The sequence below is a fragment of the Erpetoichthys calabaricus genome, chromosome 6, assembly GCF_900747795.2.
Source record: "Erpetoichthys calabaricus chromosome 6, fErpCal1.3, whole genome shotgun sequence".
Classification (NCBI taxonomy): domain Eukaryota; kingdom Metazoa; phylum Chordata; class Cladistia; order Polypteriformes; family Polypteridae; genus Erpetoichthys; species Erpetoichthys calabaricus.
This window is the reverse complement of record NC_041399.2, coordinates 159,321,662-159,349,378: the sequence shown is the minus strand read 5'-3', so window position 1 is coordinate 159,349,378 and position 27,717 is coordinate 159,321,662. Positions and strand designations below refer to the sequence as shown.

Genomic DNA, 27,717 nt, shown 5'->3' with positions numbered 1-27,717 from the left:
TTCATGATTTTCTTCAAAAATAAATGTTACTGGAAATTCAAATACAAGGTAACCCATCCATCCATCCATTTTCCAACCCGCTGAATCCAAACACAGGGTCACGGGGGTCTGCCGGAGCCAATCCCAGCCAACACAGGGCACAAGGCAGGAAACAATCCTGGCAGGGTGCCAACCCACCGCAGGACACACACAAACACATCCACACACCAAGCACACACTAGGGCCAATTTAGAATCGCCAATCCACCTAACCTGCATGTCTTTGGACTGTGGGAGGAAACCGGAGTGCCCGGAGGAAACCCACGCAGACACGGGGAGAACATGCAAACTCCACGCAGGGAGGACCCGGGAAGCGAACCCGGGTCCCCAGATCACCCAACTGCGAGGCAGCAGCGCTACCCACTGCACCACCGTGCCGCCCCAATACAAGGTAACTCATAATTAAAATAGCTTAATTAGCTGGACTGAAGTGGTAAAATGTTTCATGATATTGTATGAGGAAGATATGGGATTTTAAGAGCTCTTTTACCATCCATGTTTCCAACACTGCAAGTACCTTCAAACAGAATTGTTTCTTAACAACAGGGGATATTTGTAACATACTTTTCTATATTTTTATAATGAAGAATTGCAAGAATGCATTTAAACTGAAAGAAGTAATATAGCTGTGAAGTTATATCAGTAGTTAATCCTCCATGGCCCTCTGTTCTCATTGCTGGAGTTTTTTTTTTATTTGCTTTTTTTCCTACTGCAGTACTGATTAACCTTTAATATGATCTGTACACAAATTTTGTATAAAATTTGGAAAAAAGAGCACTACTTTGTTTATTTATAGATTTTATCTCAATAAATAATCTTAATGTTCAGAATTATGAGGAAATGCTAAATGGTACAAAAACAGGAATTTCACAATGAGAGTTATTTTAAATGAGAGAAATTGCCGTCTTCATTCATTCTTTGAATGTTTATGTAATGCAAAGGGCAAACCCAGGACATTCCCTAATCATGATTTTTTTTTTGTTATTAATTCTTTAAACAGAAAATTGAGTGACACAGTCTTAATTATTTAGCTAAACATGACTTCAGCCTACCATGCATGTTTTTTTTTAGTACTAACAGCAGGATGAAAAACAACAAAAATGAAAAAGGTGAACATTCTCGGAAAAGACACAGAGTATTTAAAGTTGGAAGGTGAAGAAGATCTTCTCCCTACTAATGAACAGTACCGACAAGCAGTGGGGGCACTTCTGTATATTGCAACCACCACGTGTCCAGACATTGCAGCTGCAGTCTCAAAGAGACTGGCATTCAATCAAGAGGGTCATGAGGTATCTCAAACAGACAAGAGACTTGAGTTTGAAATTGTCTGCAACTGATAACATCAACCTCATAGTATATGTGGACTCTGATTGGGCAGGTGACCTCAACACTTGCAAATCCACAATTTGTTATTTATTCAAGTTAGGAGACAGTCCTCTATCCTGGTCCAGCAAGAAGAAGACTTTAGTAGCTTTATCTTTGACAGAAGCAGAATTTATCTTGGCTGCCTATGCCAGTAAAGAAGTTGTTTGGTTGCGCCAGTTACTAGAAGGTCTTGGAGGGCCAATATCCAATCTGACAGTCTTACATGAGGACAATCAAATGCATTAAGCTTGCAACCAGTGAGAAGATCAAGGCAAGAACAAAGCACATTGATGTCAGACACCATTACATTCATGATTTAGTAGAACAAAAAGTGATTGTGTTTTCATACTGTGAGACTGATAGAATGATCGCATTTGCTATGACAAATCCACTCAAATAAAACAAATTTGTAAAACTAAGATCCAGAATGGGACTGAAGTAAAGGGTGGTTGTTGAGTAGGGGTGTTGGAGGAAGTTAACACTGACTTGTTGTAACAATTACAATATATATATAATTTAGTAGTAAATATAATATCCTGTCACTGGGTGGCAATGTATTATATTAACTACTAAACTACACTCACTGGCCACTTTATTAGGAGCACCTGTTCAACTGCTTGTTAATGCAAATATCTAATCAGCCAATCACATGGTAACAACTCAATGCATCTAGGCATGTAGACATTGTTGAGACAACCTGCTGAAGGTCAAACCGAGCATCAGAATGTGGAAGAAAGGTGATATAAGCAACTTTGAACGTGGCATGATTGTTGGTGCCAGCCGGGCTGCTCTGAGTATTTCAGAAACTGCTGAACTACTGGGATTTTCATGCACAACCATCACTAGGGTTTACAGAGAATGGTCTGAAAAAGAGAGTATATCGAGTAATTGGGAATTCTCTGGGTGAAAATGTCTTGTTGATGCCAGAGGTCAGAGGAGAATGGCCAGACTGGTTCGAGCTGATAGAAAGACAACAGTAACTCAGATAACCACTCGTTAAAACCGAAGAGCAACTCTGAATGCAGAACATGTTGACCCTTGAAGCTGATAGGCTACAGCAGCAGGAGACCACACCAGGTGCCACTCCTGTCAGCTAAGAACAGGCAACTGAGGCTACAATTTGCATAGGTTCACCAAAATTGGACAATAGAAGATTGGAAAAATGTTGCCTGGTCTGATCAGTCTCAATTTCTGCAGAAGCATTCAGATGGTAGTATCAATGGTTCAGTCTGGTGGTGGTGGTGTAATGGTGTGGGGGATATTTTCTGGACACACTTTGGGCCCCTTAGTACCAACTGAGCACTATTTAAATGCCACAGCCTACCTGAGTATTGTTGCGGACCATGTCCATCCCTTTATGACTGCAGTGTACCCATCTTCTGACGGCTACTTCCAGCAGAATAACATGCCATGTCACAAAGCTCAATCATCTTAAACTGGTCTCTTGAACATGACAATGAGTTCACTGTACTCAAGGGGTATCCACAGTCATCAGTTCTTAATCTAGTAGAGCACCTTTGGGATGTGGTGGAATGGGAGATTCGCATAATGGATGTGCAGCTGACAAATCTGCAGCAACTGTGTTATACTATCAGGTCAATATGGACCAAAATCCCTGAGGAATGTTTCCAGCACCTTATTGAATCTATGCCACAAGCAATTACTGCAGTTCTGAAGGCAAAAGGGGATCCAACCTGGTAGTAGCAAGATGTACATAATAAAGTCGCCGGTGGGTGTACATATATTATCACTGTTACCATACTCCAACAGTTTTCATTGCTAAGAAATATATGAATAATTGTTTAAAACAATGAAGTATTTAAATGATAAACTATGTATAATAATTTGTTATTTCAGTTTCCTTAATGATTCATTTTTGAGCAATAGGAAATTTTGTCTGGGTTCAGTTGCAGGTGGAGAGTTTGGGCTGCTACCCCGGCTACTCTGTCATGCTGGTATTCTAAGAAGATGGATAGGGGTCATGAGTCTTGAGTATTACTTAAAGCAACTCAATTTTTTATATTAATGTTTGTAAGGATGTAGTGACTGCAGTTTTGAATACACTGTATTTAACTTATTGTAATGTGTGCTATACTATAAAAATTTACTATAAAAATATCATTTTTCTTACAGTAGAACATACGGTAGCATTTTGAGATTCACTGTAATTAATAAAGTCTTACAGTCTATCATTAAATGGGGAGGAACTGACAGAAATTGAATAGTTTTCAAACTTACTACACCTTGTAATTTTTCCTGAAAATAATTGTGTTTGATCATGTACTAAATAGCATTGCTATGCAAGAGCCTCTCATGACAGCAGCAGCATGGTCTGCAGGAAAGCAACCTTCATCAACATCTCTCAGAGCTGACAGCTCTAAAGGTGAGCCCATTTCATCTTGCTTAATATATACCTGCCAGTATTAGCCACTGTCATGTCAAAAGATTTACTGCTTGTACCTGTAAGACTATATTTATACTTTAGATCACAAGCACAATGCATTTGTATACTCATGGCTCAAATTTGTATTATGCTGTTTAATGATAAACTGTGGACCATAGTATTTTATAATGCTCATGACTTCACAAGACACACAGTACAATTTTGGCTTTGTACATCAAATAAAAGACTGAATGGTGGCTGAGTGTGGACACATTTCTTTTGCTGAAGTCTTGTTTTGCTGATATCTAGTCATACACTCTGTGCAAGCACCTATTGAAATACAAGAACTGCTGGCGAGACTGTGGGCAATGTGTTAAACTCCCATAAGCAAGGGATCTCCAGCCTTACAAATAAGCACTGTTTTATATATACATATTGTATATATTGAAAATTTTGCAATTAATTTTTATTTTTTTAATTAAAGTGTATTCAGCACAAGTACACCTTGATATACTGCTTACATGAAAATTTGACCAATTAATACAATTTGCAACAAAAGTATAACAGTATACTTTCATATTTTATTCTTCTTTTCAGTTTATACAATTTCCACATTTGAAAATTACAGTAGATCTGTATGCAACTCATGTTTTCAGTATACATGAAAAAATGAATAATATTCAAAAAAGTTTGAAAGAAGCAGATATCATACCTGAACCAGGGCTGTGTTTGAGAATTTTGGATGCTGTAGTATGAGAACTGGAGGTTGAATGGAGTCGCTGGTTATCTGAACTCACCCCAGTATTGGCCACAGCAGCTGTGTTACTCCTGCGTGATTTTCCATCTTGAAGGTGTAATGGTGAGGATTCCAGTGCTTGCATGTTTCGTGAATAACTGCTGGCATTTACTTTCAAGTAAGCCTGAGCTTTGTATTCCCGGAGATCTCCATAGTTGGCATCCGTGACCCTGCATTCATAAAGACCTTCATCATCTTTCTCCACTTTGGATATTTGTAGCTTGTGGGAGATATCATTTCCTTGTACCTTTACTGTCTGTAAGAAGGCAAAATATCAAATAAGAAAACATGCAATTCTTATTTCAATTGAATATTATAGTTGAATTTATTTTATCAGTCTTATGCTATCTTTTCTTAATTTCAAATTAATTTAAAATTGCTTAATATTAACCTTTTAACATTGGTTATAAAATTGTAGATTTATGTATCTTTTTATCTGTTTTATTCTCAGAGTTTAACTATTTACTAATATCAGTGCATTTCACTTATTCTTTTGTTGAATGAATACACTGAAACTGAAGTTTTGCACATTTCAACTCTATCCCTCATACATTAATATCATAAGAAAACTGATGCACATACCATTTCAACATGGCATCATTCACTGAAAATTTCCATGCCAGTTTCATATATTGCCTTAAGTTATTTGAAGAAACTGCATCACACATTAATATATATATACTAAATATGTGTTACGTTACTAGTATATGTGATGAAGTACATATATGCCAACATGTCGGACTATCACAGGAAAATACAGAAGTTCCAACATATCTTCCAGAAAATAATCTGGGATGTATGGACATATGGACTTTAGAATTTTGTCTTTAAAGCAAAAATTTGGAATATTTCATGTTGAAGTTATTCATTCACAATCATAGTACATATTAATTTTCCACATTAAATTGTGTCATATATTGAAGCATTTTTTTATAAATATTGAAAATACCCAGACTATTCTTTTGTTTTTATATGAAGGAGCTTATCAAATATGTCAATATTTTAAGCCAAGAGTGTTATTAAGTATTGATTTGTGTCTTGAGATTACACACATATTGTAAAACAGTGTATGCATGTCATGGCTTTGAATAAATGTCTGTCAAGAAGAAACATGTGAAATTAATTACATTAACTCACTCAAAATGTTGCCCTCAGCTGTTACCTTGTTACTAAATCCTCAGCAAAAGTTACTCAGCATGTGCTATAGTTTAAGCACTTAGGACTAGATATTTCAGTCCCCTAAATAAACAGATCCTAACTCGGCTCATAGTATTGGGATCTTGAGGTGGGTTTTGATGGGTGGCAGATGCTTCTCAGGGGTCATCAGGTGGGCCCCCTCCTTGTTATATGTTTCATTGAAGCCCATTGTATCTCCAAAGGCTTCAGATGGACAAGCTGGAATCGCAGGTGAGGCCCACTCCACATCTGAACTCTCATGGATCATTTTTGTGCCCAGCTGCCATCATTCCTCTTCATTCATAACCAGTGACTGCCTTGCTTATCTGTCTCCAAAAGCTGCTTTATAGGTTTCTGTTGGTCCTGGCCTTGGAATCCCAAACCCTTTAGACCATGGAAGTAGCCACAGTCAATACTCTGCAGTCAATCTCTACTGTTTAGAATCTGTACCTTCTATCCTATGTGAATTATATATTATTATATTATATATCCTTCTATGTTCATTTCCCCTTGGGGATTTATAAAGTACAGTGGTACCTCTGGTCACGACCGTAATTCCAAAACTCTGGACGTAACCTGATCTGGTCGCGACCTGAACGTAATTTCCCCATAAGATTGTATGTAAATACAATGAATCCATTCCAGACCATACGAACTGTATGTAAATACTGTATATATTTGTAAAGCACAAAAATAGTTAATTATACCATAGAATGCACAGTGTAATAGTAAACTAAATGTAAAAACATTGAATAACACTGAGAAAACATTGAACAACAGAGAAAACTAACATTGCAAGAGTTCACGCTAGACCCTTACGAACCGCTCGCTGTAAACACTTTTTTTATGAGTTTTAAGCACAGGGAAAAAAATTAAATGCCACTTCTCTTGCGAAACTTTTCAAACCATCCTCTACTGGCTTTAAATTCCTCACCTTAGCCACTCGAAGAAGGATTTTTTTCAGCAAATAGCCATGAATCTTCCAGCCTTTCACGCATATGATCGGCTCGCTTATGCTATCCCCTGCAAGTTGATTTTTCGTTCAACCACACTAGCAACAGTTTTTCCACCTCTTCCAGCCCTTGAGGCCTCTGCTTGGTTAACATTATAACTCCTTGTGCAACATCAGCTGCATTGTTAGGCCCTGTATACGCAAACGAAAGAAAATGGGAAGCGGAGAATGGGAAATCATTGGCGCATACGAACGCGCATAGGGAAACTGGCTGCCAGTGTTTTTGTTCGCCACCTGAGCATGTGGTTGTGAAAAGATGCAAAATTTTGGCAATCTATGTATCCATGCTGATTAGCATTTGTGGCTATCTCAGTATATCTTAGATGTTTCCTTCATGCACCTCACAGACTATGGCTATATCTGGTGGAAATATTAGCCTTTTATCAAGGTCAACTGTCTTTTTCCAGTCATGAACTGGTTGCAGTATGCTTGTATGCCATTCATGTCACAGTGTACGACACTGATTCTCCTTGCTGAACAAAGGAGATCCTAGTTGTTCCTATTGTTCCAATTGTAGAGGGTGCCAAGTTGTTCTTCAACCTTTATATTTCCTCAATGGATGCCAAACACCCAAGGAATTGGTTGTGACTCCATGTGTGTCTTTCTTGATTAAGGCTTACTTTGCAGGATTGGAGGACGTGCTTGAGGTTTGATGTTCCACAAAATGGACAAGCAGGTTCATTACCAAGCCACTGATTCAGATGGCAGAAAGTCATAAACAGCTCTTATAAGGAAGGTTATATTTCTTCCTTCCTTCCTTCCTTTTCCCATAAATTTTTCCAATTGATTTTTCTTTTCTCAATGTTTTTCCACCTTCCCCAATGTCCATGTTGTGCCTGAGAAACTACTCTTGCATACCTCATTTGCTCCTCCTGTTGCTGTACTTCATCTACCACCATAACACTCCTTTCCCTTTGTGTTGCCTTTTGCCACCTGGGCCTATATGAACCTTTGCCAAAACGCCATCTTCCAAATTGCACATGGCCTACAATGTCTGCAAATCTGAGTGCTTATTTTGCCTGCGTAATGGACTTTGCTACTTCCTTCCTGTTAAGGTCATGGGTGCAGTATCCTTGATAATACTTTCACTGGATTCTGAAATTGTTCTGAGCCATCTCTACCCTCAGCTTGGCACACTTGAACTTTTCTAGCAGCTCTGTGACAGGCAACTGCAGAGGCCATTTGCAATAAAGGTAGATATTGCTTCACAATTTTGGTAGGTTAATCCACATCTTAATGAAGGAACTGAATGTGCTCTCTAGAGTTTCAACATGAGTAATGGAAACATCATTTCTGTTACATTAGGAGTTATCATTCCCTTCCACATGGAACTTATGACCAACCAGCCTTCCCTTGACTACAGAAATGCTCCTCCACGTCTTTGTTTTAATTTTCATTTGGCCCTATTTAATGTTAGAATGGATCTTCTCAAGCAGCCATTTAGTACATGGGGTGGTTGTTGTCAGAATGTTTAAGTCATCCATAAATGCCTGCATCACTGGTAGTTGTAGTCCTGATGTCTCTCCTCCTACTACCTTTTTAGAAGCCGTAATGATTACTTCTATTCCTATGGTAGTAGCCAGTGAAGAAATGGTGTACCCTGCCATTATGCCTAACTCCACAGGATGCCAGGCCATGTTGTATTCTGCAGTTGTCATTGAGGACTTGAGATCTTGAAAAAAGGCTTTGACCAGAGTTGCAATACACTGTGGTATATGGAAGAATTCAGATGAAGACCACAAGAGTTTATGTGGGACTGACTCATAGGCATTGGCCAAGTCTAAGTACAGGACATGGTTGTTCCTTCTTTACATTTTAGCAGCTTGTATTTAAAGATAAATTATGTTTATTTGTTCCACACTGCTAGAGACCTACAGCCCTGCCTTCTGCACAGATGTATCAAAAAAGATATTCTTCTATAAATAAATAGACAACCTTTAAATGAGAAAGAGAGAAGAGAAAGTAAAGGGGCAAGACTGTAGTGGAGCCAGTGCTGTAAAGAGGAGGCAAGTGGTCGGGAATGGTCCTGAGAGGATGATGCTCAATAGGCAGGTTTCTGCATTAACAGGGTTTAACAGGTTTCTAACTACATGATTTAGTAGCCTGTTCAGGATTTCCATGATCCATTGTGTGAAGAAGTGCTTATTGGCTATTAAATGCTTTGTCCCTTGATTTCCACCAGTGTGCTTGAATATGTGATGCACTATTTTGCTGAATAAAACTGATGGATCAACATTTTAAATTCTGATCACCTGGATAAGGTTCACCCACATCATCCCCTGCTTAAGAATAAAAGGTTCTGTCAGAGTGAGACATACTCTTTATTCCTTAGATGCTCATAGTTGCTCTCCTCTGCACCGTCTCTAGTGCTGTTGCAATATTTACTTTTTATAGTGTGGTGACCACAATGCCACATAGCACTCCAGATGCGGTCCCTGTATTGGATAATACAGTCTTAGAATAATGCCTATTGATTTATAAAACAGCTTTTAAAATATTATAATACTGCTTTTTAAATTGCTGCTGTACATTGCCTAAATAAACAAAATGTTTTATCAACATAAAGCCCTAAATTCCATTTCAGAGAGTGCTTAATATAAGACCATATTTTTCATCTTGTATTCATAAACAATGCTCCTTTTATATACATTTAGCACTTTGCTCTATACTAAATTAAACTGCATTTCTTCTTCAATTATTTTTGTTAACTTCTCAGTATCTGCTATCCCTCCAACTATTTGGAGCACTCTTCTTTAATTTGAGCACTCTGCTTACTCCTGAAAAAACAACCTGAGAGACTTTTTGTAAGTTACAAATGCCAATGGCTCATAATTTCAGAATTAACCTTTTGGTATAGAACTGTATCAAGGGCTTTTTGAAAGTCTAAATAAATTATGTTACATGGTTTGCTTTGCTTTTCTCTACTACTCCAGGTGACAGCTTTATAAAGATTGGTTTGAAATGATTTTCCTCTCATAAATGCATGCTGCTATTTAGTGTAAGTACTCTTATAGTTCACATAATTTGTCATGGCATACAAGTAATACTTATTGGTTTGTAATTGCAAAGATCCATTTTGCTTTCTTCTTGAGGATAGGACTCACATTTGTAATCTTACAGTCATCAGGTACTTCTCCCATCTGAAGAGACTGCTGGAATAAGCTCAATAAAGATTCATAAATAACCATCTTTCAGTTAAACTGATAAAATCCCATCAAATTTACAGGTTTTATTAGTCTTTGAAGGCCTGAACCACATGTGACCCTTCTATTTTAAAATTAGTACATTTGGTGCTTGTCTTTACTTCAGTCTGAGGCATTCCATTTATATCTTCTTTTAAAAATACTTATGTTAAATATTTGCTTAAACTCATTATTTCACTTTTAATTTTCAGAGATTTCTCCTTGTCTATCTCTGAGGTTTCTTATAGTCTCTTTTACTTCTTTTTTTCTACATAGGTAGTACAGTAATCCCTCCTCCATCGCGGGGGTTGCGTTCCAGAGCCACCCGCGAAATAAGAAAATCCGCAAAGTAGAAACCATATGTTTATATGGTTATTTTTATATTGTCATGCTTGGATCACAGCTTTGCGCAGAAACACAGGAGGTTGTAGAGAGACAGGAACGTTATTCAAACACTGCAAACAAACATTTGTCTCTTTTTCAAAAGTTTAAACTGTGCTCCATGACAAGACAGAGATGACAGTTCAGTCTCACAATTAAAAGAATGCAAACATATCTTCCTCTTCAAAGGAGTGCTTGTCAGGAGCACAGAATGTCACATAGATAGAGCAAACAAATCAATAGGGCTGTTTGGCTTTTAAGTATGCGAAGCACCGCGGCACAAAGCTGTTGAAGGCGGCAGCTCACACCCCCTCCGTCAGGAGCAGAGAGAGAGAGATAGAGAGAGACAGATAAAAAAAATCAATACGTGCCCTTCGTGCTTTTAAGTATGCGAAGCACCGTTCAGCATGTCGTTTCAGGAAGCAGCTGCACAAGATAGCAACGTGAAGATAATCTTTCAGCATTTTTAGACGAGCGTCCGTATCGTCTAGGTGTGCGAACAGCCCCCCTGCTCACACCCCCTACGTCAGGATAACAGATAGTCAGCGCAAGAGAGAGAGAAAAGTAAGTTGGGTAGCTTCTCAGCCATCTGCCAATAGTGTCCCTTGTATGAAATCAACTGGGCAAACCAACTGAGGAAGCATGTACCAGAAATTAAAAGACCCATTGTCCGCAGAAATCCGCAAACCAGCAAAAAATTTGCGATATATATTTAAATATGCTTCCATATAAAATCCGCGATGGAGTGAAGCCATGAAAGGCGAAGCGCGATATAGCGAGGGATCACTGTACTGGAAAAAACGGCTTGCTGTTTGTTGTTGTAATCAAGTGCCCTCAAAATAGTGAAAAAAGTATGAAAATTCCACAAACCAAGCCATGACTTTCACTGTCGTGCCTTTAGATAGGCTCCACCTCAGATAAGCCTGGCCTTGTGCTTCACAAGCAGGCTTTGGGGTATACAGGCCCAAAATGAGTAGGTGGCTTTAAAATTTCAAAAATATCTTAAATGTCATAAAATACCCAAAAATCACCTCTACAGGTAATGGAAACCATTACGCCTCTGGCTTGAGAGACAAGTTCAACAAGAAATCGTTACAAATGCAGAAAACTGTTTGTATATCACAAAAGAAGAATAAAAATGAAAAAAATGAAAAAAAAGAGAAAAAAATGTTTGCCTTAAAAGGAAAACAAATCCTAATCCAAAATTCAATTATTAAAATAGGCAGAAACCAAAAACTTCTGAACACTGAAAATATACTACATACGGAGATGCATTATTCACCAATCACATTTAACCTCTAAAAGACCTGTTCCCACCATAAAATATAAATGCTGAGGATGGCCCTTCAGTAGAGATGTCAGGGTGTCCCTGTCTCTTGAGTTCCACCAATAAAATACAAAGAATTAAAGAAAATAGAATACTTGCACAATATGTAAATACTAAATAATAAATAAACATAACCATATTATCAAAATTTACTTAATAGCAAAAATATGAAAACTACTAATTAAAAACATGAAATAAACTAACCATAGCTTGACCATGACACTTGTTTTGACTTCAATAGGAATTCTGTTTTCAGTTTCTCTGTTGACGTTTTCAGTTTTTTTCTGAATTCCTTGCTGTAGTGCTTAGCATTTCTCTAAGTCTGAATTTATGGCTGATTTTGTAATTGTTCTTGTAGAGTGATCTATTAAGTCTTACATTTTTAATGATATCTTTGTTTATCTATTTTGCTGTATTTTTAGTCTCTTAATTTTAATGATTTTGGAAATGTTATATAATTTTTCTGTCCTGGATGAAGATATCCCTGAAGTGACCTCATCTATTATTTATAGTTGCTGAGTTTCCATAATATTTGTTTTGGTTTTCAGTTTTGTGTTTTCAAAAATGTTTTCATATTTAACTTTGCTGTGATCGCTATATCTTAAGGGATAAATAACAGTTTTTTATTATCCTCTCTTTATTGTTCAAAAGACAAGAACTGGATAGGTGTTACATTGTTTCCAGTCTTAAAAAAAATGGGTGAGAAAATTTCCAGTTTCTTGGCCTTCTCTTGGATCAAAGGTCCACTGACAGGAAAGTTTTTTGAACAAGCTTCTTGAAACCACATGAACCGTGCATTGTTGACATTTTCAAATGCATCACCTCAAATCTGCTTTCGGTGAAATCCAAAGTTCACCCCACACACATTTTCTTCAGTTTTATCATGGCCTTTCAAGAATGTTGACAGTGTCAATTGTGAAATGAAAAATTCGTTAGACACATTTTTATTTTTTTTGCAGGGTCCAAGGTAAACTGCTGTCTTTTATTGTTTTCCACCACGATCCCACCATTTTTCTGTCTAACATTCTGGTGCTTCTCATCAGATTTGGCACTACAGTACACTAATTTTTTGAGGAAAGTTCCTTTGTTTTACTGTATTTTTGCAAACAAACAAACTTCACTCTTATGAGATTTGCTTAGTATTATGTCAATGGTAACATCTGATGGGTCCAGAAAAAAAATAATTGAACTAAGAACTTCATTATAGTTGTATTTGTTGTAATGAAATTTCACGTGTACATTAATTGACATCACTGTGAGTCATGATTCTGTAATTATTACCACTAGACTGTATCATAGACCTTGGCTAGTATTGTTGCCTCTAAATCATGTATCCTATTTCTAATTTCTAATAACATTTTAAGAAGGGAATTCTATGTGTTGTGCCTTTGGCTGGTTGATTTGACCAGCCCTATATATTTTTTATTAGGTTTCCTTTATACAGTCTAGTTTAAATGGTTGTAACTTTTCTGAAGACCCTTGCTTACATCATATTTGATCCATGCTCTTGTAGCTGCATTCTGGCTCATTGGTAAAGGAAGTGTTTCTGGATGAGAAAATTAAAACTTCATGTTTGTAGCATGCCTTCATCCCTGCATTACCACTAGTAGCCAGTCTAATTTTTGAATGATGTGGAAAATGACCACTGTTGTTAAGAAATATATATTTGGTGACTCAGAATAATAATAATAATAATAATAATAATAGTAATAATAATAATAAATAAAATTTCCAAAAACTGTTACTCCTTTTTTTCTGCATCACTTTCATTTTAACTTTGTTTGACTCAAAAGAAAGTTCAGTTTTTAAGGTTTTCTTCGTCAGAGTATATGTTTTATTTTACTCTTTTTTGATGTTGGAATACTGTATTTTCTTGGTCCTTTTCTTGTTAGCCTGCAACTTGTTGCCATTGTCTTTGATGTAGATAGTTATTTTAGAAATTGTTAGTCTAGTCGGGCTGACAATCTTATGAAGATCTATTTGTCTCTGGAACCACTTGTTAAGTACATAAACCTTTGCAGTGAAGTTTGATATTTTAGTCAGTTTCTTACTGTATTCCAATGCTATGGGATCTTGGGTGACAGTTCACATATTACATCTCTTGCAGGGGATGAATCTGAGAAACATATTTTTCAGTCTTCTTTTGACAGAATCTTCTCACTTCAGAAGTTATGTTTGTTGAAGAGAATATGGATTCAGTTTTTGCTTCTTGTATTTAGAGGTAGCTTTGGCTGTTTGTCTGTTTTTTTATTTGAATTTGTCTTGCAGAAACGTATGCATTTCCTAAATAATCATTCACAGTATGTTTAAGTTTTTTTTTCACTATTTTTATTTATATTTGAATGTTATTGCTTGTTGTCATTACAATGATGAAGCATTTATGTCTTTTGGGTTTCAAGGAGGTCAAAACATTGAGTATTGTGTCCACAATGGTGCATTTTCAAATAAAAGCACACATGTAGTTAGATTGTTACATTTCATTATTCATAACAACCCTAATATTTAACTTCATTCAAGCATGAATTTCAATCATAGACCCTTTGTATCATCTCATGTGTACATTAACAAGTCTAAGACTTTATGTCTCTCTCAGATGTTAGATTTAGCATGCATGTTTACATGGTTACTATATAAAAACTGCTAAATAAAAAACATATAAAATATACTAATTAATAGGTGCTAATTGCTAGGCACCAAATGGGGAATTACAAAACAGGAATATTACTGATCATGCAGGTACAACAATTGAATTATCATTGATAAGAATATTGCGCAAAGAATACAAATAATGTAAGATATTGAACATACAACAAATAAAACAATATTGCTCTAGGCTGTGATTATTGCACAATAAATTACAAATGATATGAAATATTGCACAAAGAATAATAATAATAATAATGTAGATATTGCACATTGGAAAGCTAGAGCAAATATTGCACTGGACTGTAATTATTTTGCAGAGGAAATTTATATATTTGCACATCCAACAAAAGGTGAGCAGGGGAGGGGGGAGTGCAGGAGAGAGAAAAGAGAGATGGTCAGTGCATGCTGAGATTCAAAATAGTTAAGCCTCAGAGAAAGAAACTGTCTCTGAGCCTGTTTGTCGTTGATTTGATTGACATGTATCACCTACCAGAGGGGAACAAGTCAAACAAGTGAAAACCAGGATGTGAGGGGTACTTCAAAATGTTTTTTGCCCTGCCAAGGCAGTGGGAAGTATACAAGTTTTGTAGAGAGGGCAGAGAGCAGCTGACAATCTTCTGAGCTGCACAAATGACATGCTGAAACCCCCTCCTGTCTGCTGCAGTGCAGCTTCTGTACTACACTATGATACAGTATGTCAACATGCTCTCTATGGAGGAATGGTAAACGTTTACAAGCAGCTTTTGATCCAGGTTATTCTTCCTAAGCAGTCTCAGGAACTGCAGTCGCTGCTGTGCCTTTTTAAGAACTGCTTTGTTACAGTATCTGCAAACCAAGACAGGTCAGCAGAGATGAAGGTACCAAAGAATTTGAAGGCTGGGACCCTCTTTACAGAATCACAGTTGATGTAGAGGGGTTTGAGGTCTGCACTATTTTTCCTTAAGTCAAAGCTGATTTCCTTTGTTTTCAAGGTTTTCAGTGTCAGTTTATTTGTTGAGCTCCAAGCTGCCAATTTCAGGATCTCCTATCTGTAGGTAGACTCATTCCACTCTGAGATGAGTGCAATCACTATAGTATCAAATTTGATAATGATGTTATTAGGGTGGGCTGGACTGCAGTCATAGGTGTAGAGGGCAAACAGCAATGGACTTAGCATGCAGCCTTGTGGAGAGATGGAGAGGAAAAGTGGGGGCAAAGTTTCAGGGTCTGTGGGTGACTGATAAGAAAGTCCTTTATCCAGGCACAGAAGATTGGGGGGAAACCTAAGTTAGACAGTTTACTATCTAGAATATCTGGAATAATAGTATTAAACACTGAGCTATAGTCAATAAAAAGCATCCTCAATTAGTTCCTCTGTGTTCCAAGTGGCTCAATGCAGTGTGGACAGCTACAGCTATGGCGTCCTCAGTGGACCGGTTTGCTCTGCAAGCAAACTGGTGTGTATCAAAAGTGGGAGGGAGACAGACTTTGGTGTAGTGTGAAACCAACCTCTTGAAGCACTTCAGTGCTATTATTGGGCGATGGTCATTGAGACAGTCAGTGGCACCAGTGGAATGATGTTGGCTGACTTCAGACAGACTTGAACAAAGGCTTGTCTCAGGGAGAGATTGAAGATGCCTGTTAAAACATGTGAGAGGTGATCAGCACCTTCCCAGGTATTTCATTGGGACCAGCAGCCTTCCTCTGGTTTACTGAATTGAGCACTCGTCTCATTTGATGCTCCTGTAAAGTAAGTGTATGGGCGCTAGATTGCAATTGAGGCTGATTGAATGAGACTGCGTTGTAGATGTTCCATCTCAAAGCGCGCAAAGAAACAGTTCAGCTCCTCTGCTAGTGATCCCCCCAGGTCTGCAGGTGTTGTAACACAGCCCCTGTTGCTGGTGATGTTCTGTATTCCCTGCCACACATGCCAAGGGCCATTTTCTGAGAGATGGCCTTCTATCCTTCTTTTATAGATCACTTTAGCTTCTTTTATTCCCTGTTTTTAACTCAACTCTAATAGCACTATACAGAAAGCACTGCCACCTGACCTGAAAGCTTGTCTTTGAGGAGGGACCTGACCTTGCTGGTCATCCAGGGTTTCTGGTTACAGAAGACACGGATACACTTCTCTACAGTAACATTATCGGCATCGTACTTGATATAGGACAGATTCGACTACATTAGGTTCCTTTGTTCAAATATGTCCCAATCAGTGTTTGCAAAACAGTACTATAGTCAAAAGAGTGCATCCTCAGGCCATGTTTTAAGAGATTTTATATGTGGCTTTGTATGTCTCCTACAAGGAGTGTATGCAGGAATGAGGAGCAGAGAAAGGTGGTCTGATTGGCCAGTGTGGGGGAGGGGTGTAGCTCTACAGTATTTGCATGTTTAACATATGTGTAGACATGATCAAGTGTATTTTTGTCTCTCATCCAGACACTTCACATATTGAAAGAATTTAGGAAGAATCAACTTCGGGTTTGCGTGATTCAAATCCCCCACTATGACGTGAAAGCCATCGTGGTAAGCCTGTTGGTGTTTGTTTAAAGCATTTAGCAGGAGATTGAGAGCTATGCTAAGTTTTGCATCGGGTGGTATATAAACAGCAGTGATAATCATGACTCCTAGCTCTCTTAGAAGAAAGAATGTTTGGCATTTAAATGAAATAAACTCTAGGTCAGGAGAACAATTACTGTCTATGATTATATTGTTTTTTGACTAGTCCTCATGCTCATATATGAAAAGATCCCCTCTCTTGAGTCTTTGTTTCTGTCTCTGCAGGGGATTTTTCAGCCTGCTAGCTGTGCAACTGCGTCCAGGAATCATCAGGTGAAGCCAAGTTTCAGTTATTATCATTAAATTACCAATCATGAATGTAATGATTTCCAACAAAACTTAAACTTGCCATTAAGTTTTATTTTTAATATGAAAATACTGTATATGACTTCTTCACACCATACAAATCCACGAGGAGCATGGATTCCAGTGCATGTATAGTCCATGACAATAAAGCAGAACTCTGAACATTTAAACAAAGTAATGCACTGCACAAAGATGTCAATTTTCATTACAAGAAAATATGCTCTTTCCTATGTCATACAAAAGTATCTGAATTTATAACAAAATATTTTTAAAAATCTTACACTTATTTTAGTTCCATCATCATCTGGATCTCTTTCTGGTAAAACCTCCACCTGAAAATACATAAAAAAATACAATTATTCATCTAAATACATCCTTCCTTAGGCATTTAAAATAGTGTTTTATTTCCTCTTTAAAAAATATTTTTTTTTGTAATATCTGGTTTGGTTTTATTAACCCCAAAAGGGAAACAACAGACACTTTTGGCTTTAAGGAAATTAGACAGCTTCGGAAATATAGTGTTATTAGTTTATGATTGTAAAAAACAGGTACTAAATGTCAATGAAATTACTGAATTTTCCTGTAATAATTGCTATTACTTTTAATCAAAATAGTAGTAGTATTAACTTGTAGTTGTTATTTCTATAAAAATGTACGTTATACATTCTCTTCAGCAGTACAAGGATACAGTTACATTAGGAGAAATATTTTCTGACAAAGCAGCTATTGTATAAATGTTGCTATTGTTTCAATAATTTCACCAATAACAACAATAAAAATGCCCATAACAGTATGGAAAACCTAGTTTCTTTCACAAATGTTTGTGACTGCGCCGAACATTTGAACAAATTTAACAAAAAAACATCAATACATATATACTAGTAACCTAATTTATCATTGTGTTGTATTGCTAATTTGAAATTAATGCCCAATGTGTACTGACAAGAGCTTCAACATGTTTTTCCTTTTTTTAATCCACACCCTTATTTACATTATATTTTATGTTTTACAATAAATTTATAAATTAACTAAATGAATGTTCAGACATGTGTGAAAGATTTACAAGACGCACATAGGGTATAAAATGTTTATTTTATGTTATTTCATCTTATTAGCTTTGTTCACATATTTAGTCACTCAAACTATGTAGTGGACTACAGTTACTTAAGAATAAATCAATAAACTGCTTATCTAATCTGATTTGTGGTGACGACAAACTGTATCGTTCAACAAAAAATGTTCCACACTGATGGCATTCTTAATTAACATGTTTTGAACATCTGAGAAGGAATGGGTTCAAAGGAGAAGGTTCCAGCACCATGGCATAGTCAGAATCATAGTTGTAGTTCAAGCTAAAGTCTGAATACCAAATAAACTATTAACACCAATTGTCAAGCCAAAAATGCAATACCAAACACAAAGAAAGTCCTAACTCTAAATTCTTTGTGGAAGTGCCTGATATCTTCCTCTACACTAGTAAAAATGGTTGTAAAACAACAAAGAGAATCAATGTTTGGATACCGAATACCATGCACGGTCATCTTAAATAAGTTATATACATTGAGGCATCACAATGACACGCAATCACATGACTGGCATTGAACGTTATCAATGCCAATAATATAGCCAATGCCATGAGAAAGTATAATAAAACAATGGTTTCTATGGCGAACAATAATCCAGGATATCAACAGGGTGGTGTCACCATCATAATGTTAAAATTTATTAAAGTAAAAAAAACACAAAAAATTCCAAAAATGAAATTTATAAATTATTTAGAACAAAGACTAAAACAGATACATCATATTATGCTGCATCTGAGGGGAAAAAAGGGGGACACGCCATCACTTGCAAAATCAATTAATCCACAAGGGAAACACAAATGATGAAAATGTAAAGGAAAGAAAAAAGGTGGTCAATACATGAATGAGATCCTAAAACATAGGACTGGAGGCTGCTGTTACTGCATTATGGAGAACAAAGTAAAACAGTTTATGTGTGTGTGTGTGTTTCGTTTTTTATCTGCACAAAAAATTCTTGTTGTTTCCATTTGTACTTTTCAAGTTGGAAAATTAGGGCTATAGACTAAGCAAGGCTTTTGTTTCTGTTCCTGTACATTTGGCTTTCAAAGAGTGAATAGTGGTTATCCTGTCCTATTCTTATTCTTATCCTCATCTTGCTCTAAGTACTGACTGCCTACTTTCTGTCTAGTCATGTATGTAATAAGGCTGCCATGGTTTGTTGATGTCCAATGATTAAAACAGTAAGAGATGGCCACTGTCTTGACTGGACAGATGGTTGACCCCACAACCTTGGATATGGTTGTGTTGTTTCTTTTTTGCTGTCCAACCAACAAACTAGTTGAATGGAGTCTTGTTTCAGCCTTGCATCCATCACTGCCTGTCCCTCAGCCTAGGTGTCAACTGTCAGATTTTGTAATCTTGGTGTAGTTAATCATCAACTAAAAAGTGACATCAGCATTGAATGCTCTTTTTGCTAAACCACAACATGGCTGTTTTCTGTTATGAATTCTTTATTTTGACAATAACACATTACTGACATGGATATATCAAGTTCACACTGGTGAAAGAAACTATTTTTGTATTTCTTGAATTAAAATAATTGTCCCTTGTTTCCCTTGATTCTGAATTCCTGGTCATTCTCCTTACATAATCTTTGCTTTTTGGAACATCTAGAACATCGCAAACACACCAAAATTTTCTAACAGGGTAATTTTAGTTACCACTTTTAACATCTGTCTCTCAAAGTTAAAGATCCACTGAGCTAAAATGAAAAAGTATTTTTCTTTCACTTAGCTAGATTATGACATTACTACGCTGTGGTTATCGCTCTAATGTGCCCAGTTATACCTGATGTCACTAGTGCAGGTTGGGGAGGGGGCACTTGTACAGTGCATTGCCAAACCCACCACACGATGAAACATTTCAGGATCCTGGTTGGCAACCCCCCATGCAGACACGCAGTCCAGTTCCACTCTCCAGAAATTACCCTTTATCTGCCGCAGCCAGGTGTTACGTGGGCATCCCCTTGGCCTGGTCCACCCACTTGGGTTCTCAACAATGAGGATCCTGCAAGATGGATCACCCTTGGGGAATCGCACCATATGGCCATAGTGCTGTAACTAGCACTCCCACACAATGCAGGTAATGTGCCTTATTTGGGACTCCATGAGCAACCTCTCATTCGATATAGAGTCAAACCAGTCGTACCCAAGGATTCTCCAAAGAGACACAGTACCAAAGAAGTCCAGTCTTCATCTGAGGTTACTGGATAGCATCCATGCTTTGCAACCATGAAGCAAGACAGTAAGCACCAGGACTCTAAGACTTGGACCTTCGTCCTTTTTCATAGATATCAGGAGTGACATACACCCCTTTCCAGCGACCTCATGACCCCCATGCCCTCCCAGTCTGAATGTCACTGTCGAGGTAAGTAAACCTCTTGACAAGGTCGACACTTTCCACGCAGACAGACACATTGCTGATGGCTGTGCCCAAGAGGTCATTAAAGGCCTGGATCTTGGGTTTTATCCAGGATACTCACAAGCCCAGACTCTCAGACTCTTTGCTCAGTCTCTCGAGAGCCCCGCACAGAACCTCCATTGGCTCTACGAAGATCACAGTATTGTCAGCAAAGTCAAGATCAGTGAATCTTTCTTCACCAACAGATGCCCCACAGCGGCTCCATGCAAGCATTGAACAGAGTAGGAGCAAGAACATACCCCTGACAAACCCCAGAATCAACTGGGAAAAACATAGAGGTTCTGCACTGCACTCACAGTACCAGTGTACATGCTGGTCATGATATCCAGCAATCCTGAGGGAATCCCACGAACCCTCAGGATGTCCCACGGGGCAGCTCAATACAGTGAGTTGAACGCTTTACGAAAATTGACAAAGGCTGCAAAGAAACTCTGCCAATATTCACGTTTGCACTCCATGAGAACCCTCAGTGCCAGGATGCGGTTGATGGTAGACTACTAAGGCATAAAACCAAACTGCTTTGGTCGCTGGTAAGTGAGCAAGTGACCATGGATCCTATTGAGGATGGCCCTAGCAAGGATCTTACCTGGCACCAAAGGCAGTGTTATCCCCCTGTGGTTGCCGCAATCCAGGTGATCACCCTTCCCTTTCCCATTTTCCAGTCACTTGGGATGACGCCAGTCTCCCAAATGGAAGCAAAGATTGCTTGCAATGCCAGGAGGACATCCTTACCACCATCCTTGAGAAGTTCATCCCGGATACCACAGTTCTCTGCAGCCTTCCACTCCCTCAGCTGGTTCACAACCTGTGCAATCTCAGTGAGATTGAGTGGTTCACAGCTACTTGGAGGATCAGCCTCAAGAACTGTGGACTCAGAGATACCCAACGTTCTAGCCGGAGGATCAGCTTTGAACAGCTACTCAAAGTAGCCAGCCCAGCGGGTCATAAATGCAGTGTCATCCATAAGGACCGTTCCATCAGCCACCCTGACTGCGACTCCCCGAGGAAGAGATTCGGATGTGCGTAATGCTTCGATTCCTCTGTAAGCAGGATGTGGGTCTCTAGACCACAGATGGTGTGTCACTTGCTCACAGATTCCTCTAACAAATGCCTCCTTATCTGCCCTCAGAGCCCTCGCTGCCATCCCTCTCAGTTCCTGGTACAGATCAGAGTTGCCATCAAGCCATTGCGCTACGACTCCTCTCGATGATATCCAGGGTGCCCTGCAAGATGAAAAACCTCTTTCTGAGAACACCGGTAACACCAACACAATCACTAGTGCCATATAATATAAAACATATGTGAAAGAGAGGTTCTCACTCTAAATGCTGAAGTTGACAAGAAAATGGGGACACAGATTATCAAAACCATTTTTCATTTTGAAGAAATAAAGGATTAGTTCTTTGTTTGCAGGCACAAACTTTAAAGTATTTATTCTGTTTGGTGGTAATTTGGGATTAAAGGTGTCTACAGATAAAAATATAAGGAAGGAATCAAATGAAGGAAAGTCCTAGTGTTTAGAGAGAGGGACAGAGAAAGAGCTAGGAACAAATACTGTACCAAAGTCAAAACATGGGAGCAAGATAGGGATAACTTGGCTATTTTTAGACAACGAAAAGCTTGAGTGTGTACATAAACGAGCTGTGAAAAAGTTAGTGTGAAGAAAATTATTTTTATGCATTTATGTATATATACCTTTATATATTTATACAGTTTATAGTTAAACATGTGCGCATGGGAGACAGCCTAAGGTTCCTTTTGATAATAATCATCTTCTGGACAAGGGGGTGGCGCTGTTGCCTGATGCCTTTCTTGTTTCTCCTTCTGCAGAATGGAAGATCAACAGCCTGACCATCTATGATGACAGTCTTCTGCCCTCTTGAACCCACCTCTTTCTGCCTGAGTCATGTGAAAACCAGCTCCAATGCCATCTTTGGACGGCCTGCAATATGTCTCACATATGAGAAGATGTTCTTACATTTCTTTTTTTGTATATATATACTGTGATGGACGGCCAGAAGCTCAACCTGGCCAGGACGCCTAAAGAATGGAAGGCTGGGGGAAGGCAGCTACTTTGGGACACTGCCTCCCCCAAGATGCTAGATGGCGATTTCCCTGCAGCAACCTCAGCAGGATTTCTGCAGGGCACCATGGGATCTGGAGTTTGGCTTCACAGCCATGCTGGATACCATGGGTGCCACCAGGAGATGCTGCAGGAGAACCTGGGGATTTCTACTTTCTGCATAGCCTGGAAGTACTCCCAAGTCACGGGGACGGAAGCCCCGAAGTACTTCCAGGCTGAAGAAAACTCAAGTTCTCCATCTGATCCAGGTCAGGGACTATTTAAAGGACTGCTGAGAACCCAGCAGGCCAGCCAGAGTTGGTTGGAGGTGGACAAAGCTTGCTGGGAGGTGTGGAGGAGATAGAGAGAGAATTGTATGGTTATTATGGCTATTTACTTGCCTGTTTACTGTGGGTGTGGTGCTTCGGGAGCACTATTGGAGAAGAAAAGAATTAAAAATACTTCTTCGTGCTTTTAACCTGTGTCTGTCTGTTGGGTTTAAAGGGGCAACAGCGACCCCTAGCATGTTACAATACACACACATTCATATATATACATACAGTAATGTCCATAAATATTTGGACAGAGACCACTTTTTTCTAATTTTGGTTCTGTACATTACCACAATGAATTTTAAATGAAACAACTCACGAACAAAACGATTGCATAAAAATGTGAGGCAACTAAAGCATTTTTTAACATGTCATTTCTTAAGCCTAGTAATGTCATTGCCTAGACAGAATGGCTCAAACAGAATGAGAGTTCACTTGTCACTCTCTAATAAATGTATCCATCTATTTCCTATCAGGTTTTTCCAGTGCATGATTATATAGGACATGAGAGAGTACAAAAGCAGAATGGTTTGAGGGGTGAGGAACATGGAGGCTTGGGGTACACACACTGTATATTCTCAATGCAATGACAATAAATGATATTCTATTCTATATAGCAAATGGTTAGCTCAGATGATTGCATTGAGAGAGAGAGAGGTTAGGAGCACACGCTGATACAGCACATTGCCACACCCACCACATGACAAACCAACTCAGGATCCCAGATTAGGACCTAAGTGCAGCCATGCAACAGGTGACACCTCAGAATCACACTAGTTCAGATGGAAATGGAACAGTGTGAGTTTTTTTATGGTGTCTGGAGTGCCAATTCTGCCACCAACCCCAAGGTTTTCCCTGCAGGTTGGAGGGCGTATGTGCAGAGCTGGATGCAGATTAACATCATACTCAGGACAGAGCAATTGCAGGATAAGGGCCTTGCTCAAGTGCCCAACAGAGTAGAGTCTCCTTCAGCATTTACGGGATTCGAACTAGCAACCTTCCGATTGCCAGCACAAATCCCTAGCCTCAGAGCCACCACTCCATCCATAATTGCATTGGCAAAGAAATTAATCATAAATGAAAACATTGTGAAAGTATTTGCTTTGGCAATGACCTATCCTTCTTTCAAGTATTAGATTTTCCTTCACAGAATCACCGCTCTGTACTTAGTCCATCTCATATTTATCTGAATATAATATCTAATAATTTACTGGCTATATCCATTAATATTCCTCTAAACAGGATTTGTTCTCCCCCAATTAGTAGTTACAACAATTTTGATTGTGGTTTTGCTTAGATTAAATTACTTCTTCCCCTCAGAATTAAATAAATGCTCTAGCATCTATTAAGAAAGCATTATTATTTGTTTTAAAGCCAACTTGACTGTGATTTCTTAATGAAAACGTTGTTGATGACTCAACAAAATGTGTACCTGATATCTCATTCTGCTGCTTACATTGCTAACACCTTTCAATGCACAGGGCTCTTATATGGTAACTACACAACCTGCAGTGCCTAAGGAAGAACAGCTGCTAACCCTCTCTTTTCTTTCCAGAAGATGAGACCCACAACAAGCCATAACCCCAATTCCAGTTTTGTCCTTTAAGTCCTGCTTCTTCTGCCCATTGGCTTATTGAAAGAATGACACTTGAGGTTGGTGTTGATTGACAAACCCATATTCAGAGGGAGCTCTGCAGCAGAGAGCAAGTATTAAGACCTGAGTGAAAGGAAATCAGATTCCTGATGTCCACAATGCTGTCTTAGACCTTTTGATTTACAAGTTTCAGTTTCTTATTAAATGGGGCATCTGGCTGGTACCAAACACTTCATCATCTCCCTCTTATTATTTCTTACACTGTAGCATTCTTAGGCTTTACAAAAAACTTTCAAGCCCAAACAACACCATCTTTTAAAGTTGAACTGTATGTCTCATAATGAAGCAAACTGTTCTTGAAGTTACATTAAAATGTTGTCAACCACTGTCACAGGCAAATCAAAATTTGTGTACTTACAGCCTTTTTTTATTCATTCATTTGCTCAAAAGTTAAAAAAAAATATTCAGAAGTGATAGTTTCAAAATTTTTAGAAAACCTGCTGAATAATTATTAATTAGGTTTATAATATTAATTCATTATGACTTCTAAAAGAAAAACTTAATTAAGCATTGAACTTTTACAAATGATTGCATTGTGCAGTATGTTTTCAAGTGTTGATACATTTTACTGAGACACACACAGAGGATCCTATAATATAGCATTTAAAGAAATACCACTTCTGCTATGTTCAAATGGTAAGTAAACTTAATTGTTTCCCCAACTGTACATAGTATGGAAAAAATAACAAGTGCACAACATGTGTATGGATGCCATGATGGACTGTCCCTTTGACCAGGACTGTTTCCTGCTTTGTGCCCAGTGTTGTTTCGCCCCTGTGACCCTGATTGTATATAAATATATAAATTTACAATGCTTTATTTGCAACAATACATATTACACTGAATCCATTTTGAGTTAAGTTGACACTCATTGTCTCAGTACAATACAGTGTGATCTCTGCTATAATTCATTCAAACATGTAAAGGCAAATATATAATGAAAGAAGGTCATACGTTAGACTTAGTAATTACCAAAGGACTAAAAGTTGATGTAAAGCAGATCATTGATATTGGTCTATCAGACCATTTTCTTTTACTATTTAATATAGAAATATTGATAGAAAACATTCATGAGACGCATATTGTTAAAAAATGCTTCTTTGATTCATCAGCAGCGTTAAAATTTACAAACATTCTAAGCAACCAGTCCGTTTATAGTGCTAACTACAATAGTGAGGATAATGTAAATAGTAAGGTGGAAAAATGTAATACTAAGGTGAGAGCTGCTGTTGACATTGTTGCACCTGTAAAGACAGTTAAAAATTTTTCTAGCATTGTTATACCATGGAAGACCCAAAGAGTGTCTGATTTAAAGAGAACATGCCATAGAGCTGAGCGTAAATGGAGAAAAACTAAACTAACTATCCACTATGAGATATTGAAGGTTAAAATAACAGAATACAATAACACAGTCCATCTTGAGAGGCGCTGCTATTTCTCTAAGATTATAAATAACAATGCTAGTAATCCCAGAGTATTATTCTCGACGATTGATCGTCTGCTAAACCCAGGTAACTCAAAGGAATACTTCCAGTGAAACTTGTGAGGCTATTGCTGTATTTTTCAATCAAAAAATGAATGATATTGGAAATAATATAGTATATCTCCCCAACACTGCGGATCCTCTTAAGCCCCAGTACTCTGCTATAAACAAATTAAATTCTTTCACCAGGATAGATTTACCTGATTTACATAAAATAATTTCTCAACTGAGACCCTCCACCTGCATCCTTGATCCAATAGCAACAAGTTTTTTTCAAAGAAGTATCGGACGTGCTAATTGATAATATTCTTGACATAGTAAACTCGTCATTAGATATGGGGGTCTTCCCAGACTGTCTTAAGACTGCTGTAGTTAAACCCCTACTCAAGAAAAATAATCTTGACCCCTCTGCTTTTGAAAATTTTAGACCCATTTCTAACCTGCCTTTCTTAAGTAAAATTCTAGAGAAGGCAGTCATTATGCAGCTAAATGACCACCTCAATAAACATGCTATTCTTGATAGGTTTCAGTCGGGCTTTAGAACAAATCACAGTACAGAAACTGCACTTGTTAAAGTAGTAAATGACTTGCGGGTAAATGCAGATAGAGGCCATTTATCTGTTCTCATCCTCTTAGATCTGAGTGCTGCATTTGATACCATTGATCACAATATTCTTAGAAATCACCTTAGTCAATGGGTGGGCCTCTCTGGCAGTGTCTTAAATTGGTTTGAATCCTACCTGGCAGGTAGAAAATTCTTTGTTAGTTGTGGTAATTACAACTCAAAGACACATGATATTCTATATGGTGTTCCACAAGGCTCTATCCTGGGTCCGCAGCTTTTTTCGATCTACATGCTTCCATTAGGTCAGATTATCTCAGGGCATAACGCGAGTTACCACAGCTATGCTGATGACACACAGCTGTATTTATCAATAACACCTGATGACCCCGACTCTGTTGTTTCACTAATACAATGTCTTATTTGTGTTTCTAAATGAATGAATAGTAATTTTCTTAAGCTAAATAAAGAGAAAACAGAAATTTTAGTGATTGGCAATAATAGACATAATGAGGTTATTAGAAATAAACTTGATACATTAGGATTAAAAGTCAAGACGGAAGTAAAGAATTTAGGGTAAACGTTGACTGTAACCTGAATTTTAAATCGCATATTAATCACATCACTAGGACAGCATTTTTTCACTTAAGAAACATAGCAAAAGTTAGACCTCTTATATCATTGAAAGATGCTGAGAAACTAATTCACACTTTTGTTTTCAGTTGACTAGATTACTGTAACGCACTCCTCTCAGGACTACCCAAAAAAGACATAAATCGTTTGCAACTAGTGCAGAATGCAGCTGCTAGAATCCTAACTAGGAAAAGAAAATCCAAGCACATTTCTCCAGTTTTTATGTCACTACACTGGTTACCTGTGTCATTCAGAATTGACTTTAAAATGCTAATTATGGTTTACAAAGCCTTAAATAATCTCGTTCCAACTTATATATCGGAATGTCTGACACCTTA

General features: G+C 37.9%; 1 protein-coding gene across 3 annotated transcripts in view; it reads right to left on the bottom strand.

Annotated features, from left to right (window-relative positions):
- LOC114653621 (V-set and transmembrane domain-containing protein 2A) overlaps positions 1 to 27,717 on the bottom strand; it is a 254,282-nt gene that overhangs the window by 31,070 nt on the left and 195,495 nt on the right. For all 3 annotated transcript variants that reach the window (XM_051929089.1, XM_051929090.1, XM_028804036.2), the window contains exons 3-4: positions 17,432 to 17,482; positions 4,499 to 4,838 (exon numbers count right to left, since the gene is read on the bottom strand). In XM_051929089.1, the coding sequence (XP_051785049.1) occupies positions 4,499 to 4,838; positions 17,432 to 17,482 (391 nt within the window). The remainder of the gene's footprint in view (positions 1 to 4,498; positions 4,839 to 17,431; positions 17,483 to 27,717) is intronic.